This window comes from Phoxinus phoxinus, assembly GCF_949152265.1.
Source record: "Phoxinus phoxinus genome assembly, chromosome: 11".
NCBI classification, from domain to species: Eukaryota; Metazoa; Chordata; class Actinopteri; order Cypriniformes; family Leuciscidae; genus Phoxinus; species Phoxinus phoxinus.
This window is the reverse complement of record NC_136886.1, coordinates 16,254,276-16,273,530: the sequence shown is the minus strand read 5'-3', so window position 1 is coordinate 16,273,530 and position 19,255 is coordinate 16,254,276. Positions and strand designations below refer to the sequence as shown.

Here is a 19,255-nt window from a genome sequence, read left to right as displayed (position 1 = left end):
CCTATTTCACATCTTACCTCAATATATATATAAAAAAGCAATAATATTTAGCATAATTTCATTTTAGAAAAATAACAAATGCAAAAAAAATATGTTTACATATTTTAATAGCCTATATTTAAATACATATTTAGAGTCAAGAAGAAATACACAAATCTCCTTTTGTAGTAATGGCATAAACAAAATCTGTATTCAAATAAAAATATATCATATTACTGTACTATACCTTATATATATATATATATTATACTCTTAATATCTACCATGTTTATCAAATGACAACTTTTTTTTGCGTCAGGATATTTAAATAATTTAAATGTAATATTCTGACTTCACTCACATTATATCTTCTCAATAAGACATTCAAAGTCCTTCTGTTGCTTGGTGATGTGAAAATCCAGACGTCTAGTCCAGTGGAATCCATGTCAGAAAGAACTGCCTCTATTCAAGAGCTGCTCTAAATCAGTGTTGCATCCTAACGGTTCCATTCATGCAGTGCATAATCTCAAGGCCAAGCGTCATATGCATCCTGGGAATTCAGCATTTTGGCATGGTGCAAATTCGTATTGGTTAGTCATTTACACCTCCCTGTTTCAGCAATCCATGCAAGAAAAACAGTGAGAGTGAGCGTGTCTTTCTCTCTGTGTGAATTTCTCAGTCCAGTAAGTGATCTGGATAAACAGAGCATGAATCATAGAGTGTGTGGGTGGGAACTCCTCTGAAACCTCTCATGCCACCTTGTGGTGTTTTAAATAACATGTTTTGATATTTTAGCAAACCAATTTTATAACTGCATCGATGAGAACCAATATAAATAGTTTCATAAAGCAATTTATAACAATGATAAATGTGTGAGAACTTAATTCAGAAATCAGATACACTAACAGATAGATCCAGATTATTTATTTCCATTTAGCAAGTATACAGATTAATTATTTAGTAAAATATTATATGCCAATAGGCCTATATATATATATATATATATATATATATATATATATAACCATATAAAATATTATAAATTATAAAACGTTTATACTAATTTGTTGTGCTTCTCACAAATAAAGCTTATTATGTCTAATATAAATGATCCTTATATATCCCTATATGAGGTGCTGAACAACATCTAAGGTATTTTTAAATATTTTTATTTAAATCTCAATTTGTCATAGAACAATAATTTTGCAACCTCAGTAACATTTCGTAGTGAAAAACCAGTAGAGAATACAGATTTTGGTTTGTTGGGGATTTCAATATGGATGCTGAAAAAATATTAGAAATCCATGTAAAGGTGTGTGCTCAGACTGATATAAGATTGATATAACATAATTGAAGTAAACATCACATGTGGTGGAGTCAATATTGCAAATTGCAGGTATGTTTTGAGTGAAATGCAGGAATTTAAAATGTATTAAATTATTTGTCTTAACAGACAAGTTCATAAATAAACATACTGTGCAAAAATTCTTAGGCACATTAGTAGTTTTCACCTTAAAAAATAGTTTTAAAACAGTTATTTATATCTTCTTTTGCTGTCGTATGCCAGCTTGAAATATCAGTTTAAAGCCTTTTTTTGTGTGTGGTGAAAATACGAACGTGCCTAAGACTTTTGCACAGAACTGTATATAGTTGCCACAGTCACTTCACAAAGCCAATCCTTTTCATTCTTTATATCTTTTCAAAAGTGTGTCTGACCATCACAATTAAAACAAAACAAAAATGTTAAGAAAAACAAATAGTTGATCATGATTGGTCACATTTGACAACTTCTGACAAACTGACCCACACAGCACACCAAAGTGTAACCCAATGTTCCTCATCTATTCTGAGATATGCACGACATAGAAGCAACATACAATAGCACGTAACACTAATATGACCAACTTTAGAGTTTTGGAATAAATGTTACCTTTTAAAGAACATAATTCTAACCCTACCAGTCCTACTCTACTGTTACATGAAGGTGCAACGTTACATATAGTGAACAGAATGTGTTAAAGGGACCATTAAAATAAAGTGAAACCCATTGTTTGTATATAACTGACACAAAATACTTTTGTCTTAAAGACGAAAATAATTTAACTTAAATGCGACCTCCAGTCTGGTTTTGATCACATTTTTGATACTGCACCAATATATCCACTAGGTGTCAGTATACACACAATAATTAACAACTTAACATTGTCCTAGAGACTCATCCAGCATCCCGTGACCATGGACGAGCGGTTTGGAAAACGAATGTAAGAATGAATGAATATTGTCTCCAATATCTTAATATATTTTATTATCTTGATGTTGCAACCACTGGAAATCTTTGACTGGGTATTTAATTATATATAGTAGACCTAACAAACACAAGATACCTTGTATCACGAATGAGAGAAACGTTGTTACAATATAGAATATTAACAGAAATAGAATGGAATGTTTTCTTGAATATACAAAAACAGACCGTGTAAAACCGTTTTTATATATTCCATTATATAAAAGCTTTTATATATTCGCCACTGCACAGTCTGGACTTATTGTTTACCTCACACGAACCTACCTCGTGTCGTTACTGATAGCAAAAGAACTCAGTATTATGTATTAATGTTCTAATAGCCTACTAAAAATCCATAACAGGTGCGAGCATGATAGTCCTACATGATTTTATGAGAGTTTGTCAGTGCTGCTGATCTGCAGCTTAACTGCTGGATCTCAGCTTTCTCACTAATGAGATCTGCTCTGAGTGATGCAGTACTGCTGCTTAAGAAAATTAAACACAATTTTATACACATTACTGGATTATTATTATTCCTGAGTCAGCAATGAAGCATTTAAACCTTGCCAGCGTCATACACACCACAATAAGTAATAAAAACCTCAATAACTCGAATGGACATTGTACATTCTTAAAAAGTCTGCATTTCGTTCAGCATATGAACAGAAGAAAAGGAAACCAATAAAAGGAAAGTGCATTTTTACATATAATTGTTTGATCATTTAGGCTATCGTTATTAATATCGATATCGTTATTCAATACTGAAAGATTTATGCATTTTTATTTTTGCATTAAACAAACACAATGAAGGTGAAAGTCAATTGAACTGTAACAAACTAACAATTTAATCAAACAAATCATTCAAATAATTTATCATTATATTAACCCCATTTACATATAGGCCTATCTGAGAATAACAAGGTGATGTATTGTAGAAATCACATCAGATATATATCCAGAGTAGAAATCTGAAGGTGCTTCTAATGGAAATTGATTGCAGGACGTGACTGGCTTTGACTGGGTGCAGATTTGACTCTATTGTTGTTAACAATTCGCTAATTCAAGGTGAAATGAGAAATGAGATGACAATCATCTCTTGGCATTCTTTGACTGGGATCATTAGTGTTGTGTGATTAATTACTTCAGACTTCAGAGATGCCAAGAATCATTTGTACCTGCCTACAATTCAATGATACAGTAATATGATCATTGCGATGTTTATAACAGTATTTCTCAATCAGGGGGGGCGGAGTCCACTAGGGGGCCACAGATGATTTAAAATGATTATTCAAATTATCTAACTTTATGAAAGTGCTAAAAATAAAAACCACATAAAAATGTGTAAACTGATTGTTTCTTCCTTTTCTTTGCTCTTTTTAATTTCCCACCTCATCAACTATTGTTTTATTAAAGAACAGAGAGTTATTAAAAAGTCTGAAATAAAATATTTGAGGTTAATTAATATTAGTTCATTAATACATTGACGCTGCAGTTTTAAAATATAATTAGGCTAGAACATGCTGGAAGAAATATTATATCTTATATTAGGGGCCTATTAGTCAAGAAATTTGAGAACCACTGCTTTATAAGATTGTTATGGTTAACTTTATCATGCACTCCAATCGATGATGTGCATGCTGTAGGCTACTGTACATACAAAAATGAAATATGCACATTATGATATGCTAATTATGCAGAGTGTCAAAAGTCATTCTTAAATTAGGGGCATCTAATCTCTCTATAGCCAGACTTTTGACTGTCAGCATTAAGTCAGGTTCAGTTTACATCTTAATCTGGCCAAGAACCACACACAGGAAAGGTCTTTACTTGCAACTAAGTTGTTTAAAATGTGTACTTAGTTCACCAACTAGTATTAGTTCTTCCTCACAATGGAAATGCCTGCTTCAGACTAATCCCTGTTGTCATCAGCCACAACGTATATATATATATATATATATATAGTAAATTATACCGGCTCAGTTAGAGTTAAATGTGTGAAAATATATGTAGCAAATCACAATTAATTTCCACAATTAATAGTTCATTTGTTTTAAAATCTATAGAATGAAAAAAATAAATAAATAGTGAAACTGAACCAACATGAAATTAAACTTGAGAAGTCATATTCTAAAAGCCTTCCTAATATAATTCTTACATTTTACATTTATGCATTTGGCAGAGGCATTTATCCAAAGCGACTTACATTGCATTTCACATTTACATCCTTATCAGTTCTTGCTTTCTCTGGGAATTGAACCCATGGTCTTGGCGTTGCAAGCACCAACACTCTACAGGAATTTGTTTACGACTTGTAGCTTAACTTAAAATGTATGACTTGCAGCTTGACTCAGACTTGCCTGTCTTGACTTGGGACCTGAGTTAGAACTTAAATGCAAACAACTTGGTCACACCTGTTTTTTTGTGTGTAATATGCATCTAAAGGTCAGGGAATGGACTGTGGGTGGTCTAATATGTTCTGAATCTATGTGAATCTGAGACACATCCTTGATACATATCCATACTTTAAAATGCTCTTTGTTATTAGACAATCCAGTTGATGTGTTGAGTAATGGCCCCTGGTTTCAATATGAAGGGTTAGAAGTGCTCAGGTCCGGTTACAGCCATGCATTCCATGTCAAGACTCTTCACTTACATGCTTCCAAAGAAAGCAGAGTAACTGTAATTATACAGAACCACCGAAGGATGAAAGCTCTATTTATTTAAAGCAACACAAAACCTAGAAGTAACTTTCCATAAATCATTAAGATATTGAAAGGAAATTCTACATAGGCCTACATGCTGTGTATGAGCAGAGTACCGTGAACTGCATGGGGTTTTAAGTACTATTATTAAAATTATTAACTTAAATGTAATTTGCTTGGGTCATATATAAGCAATGCTGTGGGAATAAGGTTCTGAGACACAGAATAATACAATATAATTTGTATAGTATCCATTAGGCATTACCAGACAAGCCTAGGCTTGTCAAACTGTGTGGGCGGCAGAAGTATCTGTCAAAATTGTGGAAGCACTCCTCTGACATATTCAGTTGGCCTTCAATTTGTACACATTTTTCATAAATGGATCATTGTAAATCTGTGAAAATGTTCTGCTCGTATAGCCATTCATAACATAGTTTCTTTGTGTCTAAAACGCTCTGTAAAATAGCCTCTGACTCTAATGGGCGTCTGATAAAGACACCAGTGTTTGTGTGTGTGGCAGACTTCTCCCCACCCAAACTGTGGCAATGTGACAGCACCCTGTGACTCGACATCCACCCTTCACAAGATTCAAATGACAAAAAGCCATTTCAAAGAGCAAAACAACCAACAAAAGCCAAACTTAGCCATACTTTGTCTTTGCTGGTAACAGTGTGCCTTTGATAAGTTGCCTCATATGAAACAAACTCGGTTACAGAACTGGACGATTAAAACATGTGCTATTATTTGCACTAAACACTGAATAAATATTGATACAGATAAGTTGTGAAGGAATGAGCTTGTGTGACCAGTACAGTATTTTCATTGAAGTTGGCATATGTGAACATATTATTCAAATATTAATTTGAATAATATTAATATTTGAGGCCGGGGTCCCTGGGTTAAAGTTTATTTCAACATTTAGTGAAACATTATTAAAATCAAAAGTTGTGTATTTTAATATTATTTAATGAAATTGTGCTAACATGAACAGTTGTATTTGTATAATGTCACAAAATTAGTAATAGACTGCAACATTATTGTAATTAGGGTTATTGTAATTATTGTAATAGGCTATATAGTTCTATAAAGTTATTCATATATTAAAAACTTGACCAGTTAGTAAGGCCTAATATTTTTTTCTCCATCAATGAAAATAATTCCAAAAGAAGACAAAGCATTAAGCTCTACTTGTCACCTATAAAACTGTGAAATATTAAATATAATAAGAACTCTTGCACACCACTCAAATCAACCAAATGATGTGTAATAAGTAACATGAAATCACAAAGATTCATTTAGTCCTGGCTGATAGTACAGTAAGTAAAGCAGGATTTTGATAATTCCAGCTTTCCATTCAAGAGACTATAAACCTCAATCACAGTCATTTCATTAGCAGACACAGGACAATGGATTATGAGGATTGATCTGATGTCACTCTTCACCTAAATGTCAAACAAATGAGGGATAATGTACAGGCTACATAACTAAAAATGTCATGGTTAGTAAAGTTGTAAAATAAAACTGAATAAAATTAGCTGCATATTCTATATAGTAGGCTACTACCACAGTAAAGCTACCAATATAGCCTACTCTGAACGAGACTGATGTTCTATGTTTCTTATATAATTTCTCCAGATTTCATTACTTAAAGTGAGGATAAACTTAATAAAGACCTCGCTCTTTTACCGTCTGCTTCCTCGCAGCTGCTGAGTGAAGAAACCTGAGCGCTGATTCCTTTGAGCGCAGAGGGAAGGCAGTAGATCAGTAGATCATGTGATCTGTTTGCATATCAAGGTCGCCATTTTGCAGGAAAGTTTGGGAATTTCGGGCACACTAGAAGAAAGAGGAAGTGTTGCGCTGAAGAAGTTTCGCTTACGGACGTGTGGGGATCCAGGACTCCAGTCAGAAGGGAACAGGAGAGATGTATGGACGGCAACCCGTCTACGAGTGAACTTTACTTGCACTCCAACAGGGATTATTAGTATTTTTGCCAATTCTACCACTTCCATTGCAACAGACCGGAGGCAGTTTTTCCAAATATTTGTAATGCACACCGCGTTTTTCTGATTAACTCCATTCATTCGTCTGCAGAAAGTTGATATAAGTCCAGAGTTGTATGAAAGTGCCCACGGGGTCCTGCCGCCTCTGACAGCAGGTTATGAGTGAAGTGGTCGTTTATAGTTTTTTTTCTTGTATTGGCGGATTATTGCTATTGATCTTTCATTCTCACATGTCACTCTGACCGGGTCAGCGATCACCGGTTGTTGATCACTGCCAAATCAAAGTGACGCGACTCAAAGTGAAAGTGATCGGTCATTCATTCCAATGCTTTACAACAGTCGCCTTTTAAAAAGTGTGGGACTTTAAATCTTTGAGTCTTGATCATGCCAGTGAGAAAGAAAGGTGAGGTGTCTTTAAAAATGTAGCCTATAAATTCCGTATAGGCAATATTTTAGTAAATGAGTGAAATAAAGAAATCTTTTTTCTTTTCTTTCTTAATCTATATTTTAAACATCTTATTTTGTTCTGTTTGGCCAGTGTTTTTCAGCAGATTTTTATAATGATTTAATTTTATTTTTCAGATGCTCAGAGGGCACTGCAGCTTCTGGAGGAATACAGAACTAAACTTAGTCAGACTGGAGACCCTCATCTCAGACTTTCAATTGAGAGAGTCATCGACATATTTCAGAGTACACTTTTCCAGGCTCTTATAGGTAAGTTGCTGTTAGAACAACCAATTTTTTTTCCTCGAATAAGTTTCTTAGCATTTTGTCTTGTGCTGAAATGGTGGAACAGGTTTGACTTCAACATTATTTGTTTGACAAGTTCAGTGGTGTGTTACAGCAGCATTATTTTAGTTTATTTAACTGCAAATGACGCACAGCATTTTAAATTTGTTGTGGAAATGTTTTTCTCAAATAACAAATAGAGAACATTGAAAGAAGCAGGATTTCAATACTCACGGAAAGCATTATAAAATGGATAGTACACCCAGAAATTAAAATTCTGCCATCAGAATATGAGTAGCCCAAACAGTTGATGGATGGAGTTTGGTTACTCATATTCTTCAAAATATCATATTTTGTGTTCAGCAGAATAATGAAGTTCATAAAGGCTTGGAACAACTTGAGGATAAGTAAACTTTGACAACATTTTCATTTTTGTGTCAATTATCCCTTTAGGTTTTAGAAAAATCATGGGCATTTTGGGTTTTGCTTAGTGGTTTTTGTAGGTAGGCTATATATATATATATATATATTTTTTTTTTAGACCTTATCCAGTAATTACAATGCATGGACAAGTGCTGGAAATGCAAGAGGAAAAGGTTTGTCAAAAAGTGTCTTTGATTGTATTAACTGGGAATAGACTAAACTATGTTTTGTGTTTAATCATTTCAAGTAATTTTCGTCAATTTGGGAAAATCCTTTGAGTTTCGCTTTTAAGCTGGGTCTTTTGGGAGTTTATGTAATTAGGATAAAACGGAAGAAGAAATTACTGGTGATAAGCAATGTACAAAGTCCAACGGTACATATCCGGAAATAACTATGAAATAATAACTTGAAATATTTTTGTATATTTGTTTTATACTGCCTGCTCTGTGCACAGTGTTAGTGTGCATCTTTAAAAGGTGGTGGTGAGATATTTGACATGGATTTTTGCAGTTGTAAACTGTTAACAGTAGCATGGCCCTATTGTAATTTAGAACATCTTTATATGCCCACACTGACTTGACAAATCAAAGCACAGCGGTGCATACTTAAATCCCTCAATACTTAATTAAGAAGCATTGAAATGCATCATTGCTCTATTTAGTTTCCAGTTATGCTGTGCTCAGTGGGTTACAACTCAGTGCATTCTTACCATTATGTTTTCCATGATTTGAACTCCTTATTTTGCTTGGACTGATCTCTGCATGAATCCATGGAAGTGCTGGTAACAACCAAAAAAAAGTATTTGTTTCATGGTGTTATTATTAGTCCATTGTATTATTAGTCCATATAGTCCGTGTTGGCTAAAAACATCTATAAGGACTCAACATTATCTCTGAAAAGCCAAAATAATGTAAAAAAAAAAAAAAAAAAAAAAAGATTTAATCAGAATCTTATGCCACTCTGCACACAGAAATCCTTAGTGAGTTACATGCACATCGGCTGCTATGTGTGTGGGAAGACATGGTGTGCAGTGCAGCCCACTTTTACAAAAATGTAAAGATGAATTTAGTTGACATTTTCAAATAAATTCTGTACTGCTGTGTTGAAGGCAGCATAATGGTCAATGGATGGATGGCTCCTTTTTTTGGTGCAGCGCGATATATATATATATATATATAAATTATTATAAAAAATGTTTTACCATGTATTAGCAGTAATGCCACTTGACACTGAAATATATCTTTGGTGTAGATGGTGATAAATTAAATAATTTTGCTTGTAAATGTCTCCCTGTATCCCTTTATTAATGTAAAACACATTATTTTATAAATTTGCATCGCGCCCCTAACATGTTTTATTGTGTGTGCATTCATGTATGGATGTCTCTGAAACATTGGTATAAATTTGTTCTTGTAATTTATAAGGTATTTATAAGGTATTTTTAAGAAAGTTAGATTCTGTGATCATTTATAGGGATTATAGCTGTATTGGTGGCTATATAATCTCATGTACTTCATTACAACCTGTTAATTCTTTCAGATATCCAGGAATTTTATGAAGTGAGCCTCCAGGATAATGAGGATAAGCCCATAGAGCCATCAAGCCTTAAAACCAGAGAACATTTTCCTCCTGTTAATGAATGGAATCTCTCTGGCTCTCCCAGCACCACTGGCCTATCAGAAACTGTGCCCAACATCTGCACTCAAAGCGAAGAGGTAAGCAGAATATTATGTTGTTATATAGCCTATGCTTCATAGAATTTCATGTTTGCTGTATGCAGTGCATGTATCTTGAATGCTGTTATTGATTTTCTGCGTGCAGAGTAATTGCTGCCAATTATGACACCATTGTTGATGCTGAAACGGACAAGAATAAATGGTTTTATTCTTGTGAAAGTAGTTGTTGTTCATTCAATGATTCATTCAAAAATAGTGATTCATTCCGAATGAAGCACTACTTCTGTGTTGCTCATATAAACTCAACTGTTGATCCTTCAGGTTTGTAGACCATTTTCATTGGAGGATCAAAAATAGACAAGGTATCTGGCATTGTTGTCTAATATTAAAGTTAAATTAACTTTTTGTTTTTAAGCTGTGTTGATATTTGGAAAAGCAGGATGATTGTGAGTGTTATATTGCTTCACTATATAACTTGGATTGTGGTTGCTTTCTGTATTTGTAGAGTAGTGCTATGTAAGATCATTCAGAGACGTATCATAATGTTATTTTTAAAAATCATGGTAATGATTCAGCTCTGTTGAACCTACTTCAAAACCTCCAGTATTTGTTAAACTTGTGCTTAAAAAGAAATTGAGGATGTAATGCCCCTTAATTAATATGCATAATTCGGAATGTGTGAAGTTTTAAATCTTTGACTAAACTGATTGCAGTTTAAATGTGTTACTTTAAAATAGTACATAGGAGTTCTGTGACTCTATGCAGAATATTTAAAGTTTCCTTGTTATTTAATCATTTCTCATTTAAATTGTATAAGGACTGGTCATGCGTTTTTCATTTAAGTTGTTGCTCACATTTTCGAGAGTGGGTAGACTTTCCTTCTGTTGGGATTGGAAGTGATCTGCCACACTTTGGATAGAAATGAGACTATGCATTGTCAAAACACTTTCTATGAAGTCTCAAATGAATCAGATGAGTGTTTGAATGTAGATAATTTCATGTTTCCACTGGCAGGCTGGCACAGAGGATGTGCTTATAGCTTTGTGGTGTTTTATTTTTTCCTTCAAACCTCTGTCTCTCCACAATGATTGAAAGCATGTAAGCAACTGTAATTGGGTCTAACATACCCTTTTCCAAAAAATGTGTTTAACTATAGCTTTCTGGATATTTTTATGGAACTATGGTTTCAAATAAATGCACCTTTTAATAAGGGCAGCAGTAGCTTTTAGAAATGTGAAGATATTGTAACAAAGTAATTTTTGTTTGTTTGATTAAATGAATATTATATAGGCTAACTAAATTGATCAAGAAAAATCAGCTTGAAGGACTGCTGTAAGGATCGGTTGTTATCGACCAGTTTGCACTATTTGTCTACAGGCCTGTTCACACCAAGGACGATAACCGTAAAGATAACCATAAAGATATAGTTCTAAAAATCATTCTCAATATTAAAGAATAGATGAGTTCACACCACAGCTAAAACGATAACGGCACAGATAAACAATTATCGTTGGAATCACTTTGAGAACTATTTTATCCAGCTGATGAACATTAAAAATTTTTGACAGCCAATCAGAATCCATCCTGTTGTAATGAGCTTGAGCATTTAAAGTGATTGGCGAGCAAGCGCTGAGAATAAACAGAACCATGTTGTCCTCTGGTGTGGACGCTTTATAATCGTTCTTGGTGTGAATGGTCCTATGCTAATCAATCAGTGAACATTTTCCTGCCTTTGGCCCCCAAATGCGTTAAACTTATTTATTTAGGCAAAACACTAGGATGCAAATAATAGCCTACAATGGCATGTTTTTTTATTCATATTACTTGTATTGTAAATTTTGGTTTTGTAAATTAAAGTTTGTATCTTCCTTTGAAAAAGATAAAAACATTTAACATTTATGGGAACAGTGGCATTCTTTTAGATACCATCTAGGCACACAGGTGTGTATATATATATATATATATATATATATATATATATATATATATATATATATATATATATATATATATATATATATATATACGTATATGTATATGTGTGTGTGTGTGTGTGTGTGTGCCTACATAGACGGTATACTAAAAGAATGCCATATCTTATCTTTATCACTTCAAAAAGTTTTAATTGGGAAATGAATACCTTTTTTTACAGATTGTATCTCAGTATAGCACGATTAATCACAAACTTGGTTTGGTCAGGAATGGTGCAGAATTAATTAAACTTTTACACCATTTCGTTGTTGTTTGCGCGTCACCTCAAACATTTAGTGACCCCCCTCTCCCTCCCTCCCTCATATTTAATTGCAAAACATGAAGTCCACAGTTTGATGCTGAAACAGCAGAGTGAGGGCAGAGGCGTTTTAATGCTCGCGGTTACCCACACAGTGACGTGCTGTTGGCGCGCGTGTGTCCAGAGGTGAGGGGAGCACATTATGCTGGCCGGTCTCCCCGCGGTGCTCTTATCAACTCTGAATGCGCGTCAATATGAGTGCAGGCGTCCTCCTCCTCAGCATCCCCGACACACAGCTGAAAAGAAACATGAGGTGATGCAATCTTGACTTCTCTATGGATGCGTACGTTTGCTCAACTGAGAGTAAGTTCATGTCGCGCGCACAATGCATTCATGCATAAGCATTCGCATATTTTAGCGACAGGATAAGAGCAGCTGCTATGAGATGCTGAGAGGTCGCTCTCTGAAGAATGGACTGTTTATGTATCGTTAGCACAAAGGTAAGAAGGCATCTGGAGTTTTTTAATTTTTTAAATGCAGTTTATTATAATGAAACAGTGGCTGTAAGACGATGGCAGATGTGAAACTTTAATAGCCTACTTATTGGTTTCAGTACTATGGCTAGGAGCTTTACTGATTGTGAGACATTTAAAAAAATTTTTTTTGTTGTTGCTTAATTTCTCAAAGACATAGTCTACGATTTAGGATGGGTCCAATGCCCATAGGCAAGATTTACACACCTGCATTTTATAACTAAAGTGACTTAAGTTTTATGGAGACCATTTAGGTTGATTAGCGCTTTATGAACAAAGCTGTTAACTGTTGTCCTTCATGACAAATGTATATGGCATGAGGTGCATGCTTTGCAGATCATCTTTGCGGTCAATCACTTGTGTTAGGGCTTTCAGCATCTCCTAGATTAAGTAAAAATGGTGGTGTGGAACTCCTTTTGAGTGATTGCACGGAGGAGAAAGAACTGGGAGAAAACTAGACCATATTTTTTTTGGCTGCACATCTGAGAGCATGAAATAAGTTGCAGCTGCCTGACAATTTGGATTAGAAATTAGAATAAAAAAATGTAATCAGTAAAGATGCATTACTGTTGATGTTTACTATTATTATCTTATTGGCTGTACTGAAGGCTAATGTGAGTTTGAGATGGGGTGTGCTGATATATACAGGGCAATATTTATTTGTCCTTCCAGGCAAAGATGGCTATATGTGTGTGTGTGTGTGTGTGTGTGTGTGTGTGTATATATAATATTTAGGGATGAGGGCTCCCATTTCAGTGTGGCACAAATGTCTGTCACTCTAGAATTAGGTTAGTTTCAGGGTGTTCTTGGGGTGCTTGAATGTGAGTACTCTTGAGTGGGTGGAATTTGTAAAAGGTGTTTGAAAGATAAAGCTGTTTTCATCATTTAATGCCAATTATGCTCACTCACCACCCTAACAGCATGTTGAAGTGTTTTAAAAACCCAGGCATCTGGAATTACTGAAAGAAATTAGCATAATGAGATCATAATCTACTGTTTTTTTTTAATCCATCACCAGAATGTATTCAACTGGCTAAGTGTGTTTAAGCGCACACCTGCACCAGAGAGTCCTCTTGAATTCAACAGTTATCACAGGTTTGCAAGTAAAGAGAATGTTTGCAGAGCGTGGAACACTTGCAATGTCTGAACACTTACAGGCATGCACTTGAAATATGCTCAACTTAGGGTTATGTAATGTGCTGCTTTAGAGATGATTTTTCTATCTGGAGTGTGTTATATTTGTCTGGAGTGGCAAAAGCAGAACATCTGTGCTGCTGCAAATGCGCAGCCATGACCAACCCTCTACCTGAGGGTGAATCACCCTCCTTTCAAATCTAGCATGCTTGAACTTCCATAGACTTTCCTATGTTCTCATACAAACAAATGACCAGTTATGGATTTCTGGTACTTATTTACCATGGGTTGATTGAGTTATGAGTTGAATTTTTGATCGGATAATTTTGCATGGTCTTAATTAAGTTTAAATCATGACATTTAAAATTCAGTGCATGGTTTTGCACATGCATTTTTTCCCAACAAGAATGTCATTGGGTGTGCAGTGTAAGTGTTTTTAGTATGTATTTTAGTCTCTCTTTTTACTGAGTGGTTTGCCATTTTCAAGAACCTCTCTTTGAAGAACATAATAAGCATGGTTTGCAGAGAGTGGCGGACTGTCAGTTATGTGACTGGTGTGGATGTGACTAAAATATGTCATGTGCTCCTGATTTCAATCTTAGAAAGATACAATGAATTAGCTTTTTTTTCTTTTCAGGAGCTGCTGATTAATTAAAGGGGCAATAATTCATAATTGTATCATTCCTTACCCCATTTATAATGTTAGTCAAGGTGCCTTGTACCAAAAAATAGTTTACTTCTGCATGACCATTGTTCTTCCTTGCCTCGACTCTGGTGTTAAACTAAAATATTAAGTATTTTGCCCCACGATTTTTTTTCCCGTTGGAGGTGGGTGAAAAACCTGATGTAGTCAGTCGTCGTTAACAAAAAGGTTCCAAAAGGTTTTTTTCACAGTGATGCCATAGAAGAACCAATTTGGGTTCCTCAAAGAAATGTTTCATCTTAAAAAGAAATTAAAAAAATCTTACTTTGAAGAACATTTTAATAATCCAATTAACCTTTTTACCAATTAACCTAACGCAATAAAGAGCCATTTTTTCAATGGAAAGGGTCCATGGATGTTAACGTTTCTTCATGGAATAATGGACGGCAAGGCTGTAAGTAGTGGTCAATGCACTGCACCGCAATAACGTACAAACGATGTACGTGCAAAGGCTAGAGAATACCCATAGTGCACTGTGAGAGTCGCGCGCCAAATAAATTCCCACGTCTGCCCAGAAGATGGCGACCTCAGTTGAATCCTCCATCCATTTTCCAAACAGCTGGTCCAATGTGGGTACAGCGTAATATCATACAAAATGCATTCCTTTTTAATTTATAAAATTTAGTTTTATACAGTTTTCATGACAGAGTTCAATATAAATCTTTTCATCTTACTACTGGAGCTGCCAGGTTTCTATGTATCATACATGCATGTATGTATATACCGTGGGGGAAATAATTATTTGATCCCCTGCTGATTTTGTAAGTTTGCCCAATTACAAAGAAATTAAGGGTTTATACGGTAATTTTTATGGTAGGTTTATTTTAACAGGTAGAGACAGAATATCAATAAAAAAATCCAGAAAAACACATTATCTAAAGGTTGCTAATTGATTAGCATTTAATCGAGTGAAATAAGAAAAATTATGGACCTTTCATTTATTTGTATGTGAAATGTTTATGTATGTGTGTGTGCAACGATTAATCGTTGGACATTTGGCATTTTTAATTATTGACATCTGTATAAGTGTCCTAAGTGGGATTTCTAGTGCATTTATTCCCATTATCTGTAGTTTGTGTTCTTATAATAGTAATAGAAGGGCAAATACTGTAATACTTTCTCGTATGCCATCGGTATTAGCTAATATGCATTTATATAATTTAAGCAATTATTTGTATATAATAAATATTTAATTCTACAAACCTCACATACTTTAGCATATCCAGTGGTTAGATCCTCTGAGGTGCATGTGTAGCTTGCATCATAACCTTTGTGCTTGACTTAGTCCAAGCTGTGTGAATGGTATGTGGACTGGATTTCTGCGGTCACTCACGCATGTGACAAACTTTACATCCTTGATTTCAAACCATTCTGCACTATATCCAGTTGGCCACGGCTTTATATAGAACATTAAAGGATTCTGTCAATCGCTTCATGTATAGAGCCTTTAGGGGTTCCCATCATGGGGTCATTTTATGGGTGTAGTTTTTATGAATTAATTTAGTTTTAATTAATTTTTTTAACCAAATTTTATGAATTTAACAGCTGATAAACATTCTTTATCAATAGAAAATTTTTAATAACCAATAAAACATGAAAGTATTATGCAGTCATTAAGGAAATTGATATTTAGTCAAGAACCCCACTGAACCTAAGAGTAGGTCTATGTCATATTCACTGTTCTGTAATGTAAAATTAGCATTAGTTGCTCTTTTTTTTGAAAAAAAATTAATTATAACTAACTTTTTATTCATGTTTTAGGAAGTTCTTTATTTGTGAAAATACTATCATTTTTGTAATTTAAAGATTACAGTAGGTCTGTTTATTTAGCAGAATTTAAGTTAAAGTTTTTTCATATTGATAATTTTTTTATTTTTTTATTTCTAATTTAGCAAAACAATTTAATTGCAGCATGTGCTATTTACTATCTTTTTAATTAAATATATCATATATATATATTGGCTTTATATTGTCCGCTTCGCTTTCTAAGATATCATTGGCATCCGCTAAAAACATGAGCATGGATGGTCTGGGGATAGAGTTTTCAGTTAAAATGTCTACATAGTAAACAAAGAAAACCCTTTTATTTCAAACTCTTATTATCATCATCATCTTGTTGGCTTGACGCTTAACTGATTAAATCGACCTGTTTTGACGAACTATAATTCTATTCTATTTTAAGCTAATGTGTTCCATCAACAAATTCCTGAAATAGTTGTGGACCTGCACAAGTGTAATTTTTATGGATAACCATCAACACTCACATTATCCTGGGATTTGTGGATTTTGAGAGGTTCTCTCTCAGGGCTCTGGTTTATTTGTGTTCTCCTGGTTTTCAAGATTGTGTTTTGCAGATGTTTTGAATTTTCAGTCAATGATATCCTACTACCTAAAAAGCAACAACTTATTTTTGGAACATTTCTGGAACTGTTTAAATATTTTATTCAAGCTGTGATTTAATTAACTTCAGTAGCTAAGTATGTGTGTTCAGAGATGTTCTTACTACTTAGTGGTCTTCCACACCTACTTAGGGGGTCTTAAGAGTGCTGTTGAGAGATCTTTCTTAACTTGTGTAGTACACTCATTTACAATAAATAAATAAATAGGACTTTGTGATACAAATTAAATGCATGTATGAAGTTACAGTTTTTTAGTTAAATGCTTTATTATTGTGCCTATAAGTTGTCAGAGAAAAATGTCCGCCTTGGCTCACCCTTTAAGCTCTAAGTAGCTTAGCATTTATCCCTTAATTGTCTTTGGATAGACCTATTTTTGACTGTGCGAGAATTTGATCTTTGTCTTGGTCAGCTGAAATACACTTGCTACAAGAGTAAGCTGTGGAAGTGTTAATGAGCAGTTGCTTTACTCATTGCGTGGTGTAATTCGTTGAAGACTGGAGAGGACGTCCCCGACTAAATGGAGGATTCAGATGAGGGACAGAATGTAAAGTATCTTGCTTTTAAAATAATTGCTCATTTGTTATGCTGTTGTTATGTTTGTTGTTGTCTTTGAGTGCCGTTTATAGATATAAATATTGCTTGGTTATCCTGTTTTGTGTTGTCGTTTGGACCATGTAAGTGTGGATGTTGTGTACTGTACGGCTATGTGAAACGAAGAGATTTAAAGACTCTTTGGACATTCAAAGACTTGGGGTCCATTTTATATAATGTAGTAATATATTTCTTGGGGTCCATGTCAAATATAATAATGGGTTGTATATATTCTGTACAAATGAAGCAACTATTGTACATATCTTGTTGTTGAGAATTGTATCTTATACAGTTATGTATTACTGTGAATTAAAAATAACTGACTATGGGAATATTAGTGGTTTTTTCGGAAATTTGGGTAAGTGGCACCATGAGGAGGAAGTGATGTTGCTGTTTGTTCCAGTTTGAAGCTCTGTGTCTCGTTCTTCTGAATCTAGGTCTCTTTAGAAGTATGATCTGAGGTTTCACACGAGTCCTGCCTCTAACAGCCTATTTCTTTCAGCAGGAAAGACTTTCTGCTGAAAATATAGCACAAACTGACATTCTTATAAGTTGTACATTCTAAAATTATTCAATGTTAAAGATTGTCCTAATGCTACATCACCTGAAAAATGTATGAAGCGTCTCTAGTGTGTTCTGTCCTGAAAATGAACATTTGGCAGTGGCTTGTTGTGGTTGAACGACTGTCGCTGTGGTTGAACTGAGATTTCATGCAGTGTGGTTGTGTGGTGAAGTCAGCAGGGGTCACAGAGGTCAGCGAGGTGATGTGCGTGTGTCGGTGTCTAGAGCTGCTGGGGTGAAAGCAGGTGGGAGCCGGCGGGCGCTGTGTGTGAGTTCTGCACGCACACTTTCACGCTTAATGAGTCACTTCCCATTCACTTCCACTGGATTTCTCACTGCCCCCACATACACGCATTAGTGCTGGATGCTGTTGCTAAACATTTTTTTGATGATTTTCTTTTTTTGTTTGTTATAGGCCTACGATCCATCTTGATATTTGTGTTTTGGCTGTGCAGTGGTTTGAAGGGTGAATGTGATCATCCAGCATTTGCATTCTCTGACTTCATCTCACTCTTGTGACTACATGCGGTACTCTGTGTCCCCATTCTGGCTCTCTCTCTCTCTGTCTTTCATCTACGCTGTGGCGAGCTTGCAGAGTGGGTGACGCGTATAGGGAGATCTAGTCTGGTGCAGTGAGACCCCCAGCTGTTATGTCTTGACTATCATGCTGTTGGCTGTCTGCTTGAATGTGGACAGAGGAAGCACACTTTGTTGCTTTTGTGGAACACTATTTCTACAAAAATAGACGTACAGAGATGGTCAAACACTTAGCCATAAAACCGCTAGACACAAACTGGATTTATAGTATTGTGCACTATCGTTCCAAAGTTTGGGGTCAGTATGATTTTTTTGAAAGAAAGAATTATTACTTGTATTCAGCAATAATGCATTTAGTTGATCAAAAGTGTCAGTAAAGGCTTAGTATTACTATTTTTCTCTTTCAAATAAATGCTGTTTTTTTAAACTTTCTATTCATCAAAGAATCTTGTAAAAAAAAAAAAATCAGGTTTTCCACAAAAAAAGTTTCCCTTTAAAAGGGTTCACCAAATCAGCATTTTAGAATGATTTCTGAAGGATCATGTGACTGAAGATTTAATGAAGAGGAGTGGGCGGCTATTCATTGGGATTCGGGATTGGTGATATAGACTTAAAAATATATCACAATATTTTCTGTATTTATTGCGATAACTATATCAATGATGTTATAAATATAGTACCATTCACCCGCTGTTTTTGGCTACAAGTGATGGCTGCATGCATTCTTGAGAGCCTCAGAAACACAAACATTGATCTAAAGTAAAACGTTTAAAA

General features: G+C 34.7%; 1 protein-coding gene across 1 annotated transcript in view; it reads left to right on the top strand.

The window, feature by feature from the left end:
* The first annotated feature begins 6,772 nt into the window (after positions 1 to 6,772).
* Positions 6,773 to 19,255, top strand: part of LOC307007426 (disks large homolog 1-like) — a 51,285-nt gene continuing 38,802 nt past the window's right edge. Inside the window, exons 1-3 of the mRNA XM_079629468.1 lie at positions 6,773 to 7,368; positions 7,548 to 7,679; positions 9,657 to 9,832. Coding sequence (XP_079485594.1) covers positions 7,350 to 7,368; positions 7,548 to 7,679; positions 9,657 to 9,832 — 327 coding nt within the window. The 5' untranslated portion in view covers positions 6,773 to 7,349. The remainder of the gene's footprint in view (positions 7,369 to 7,547; positions 7,680 to 9,656; positions 9,833 to 19,255) is intronic.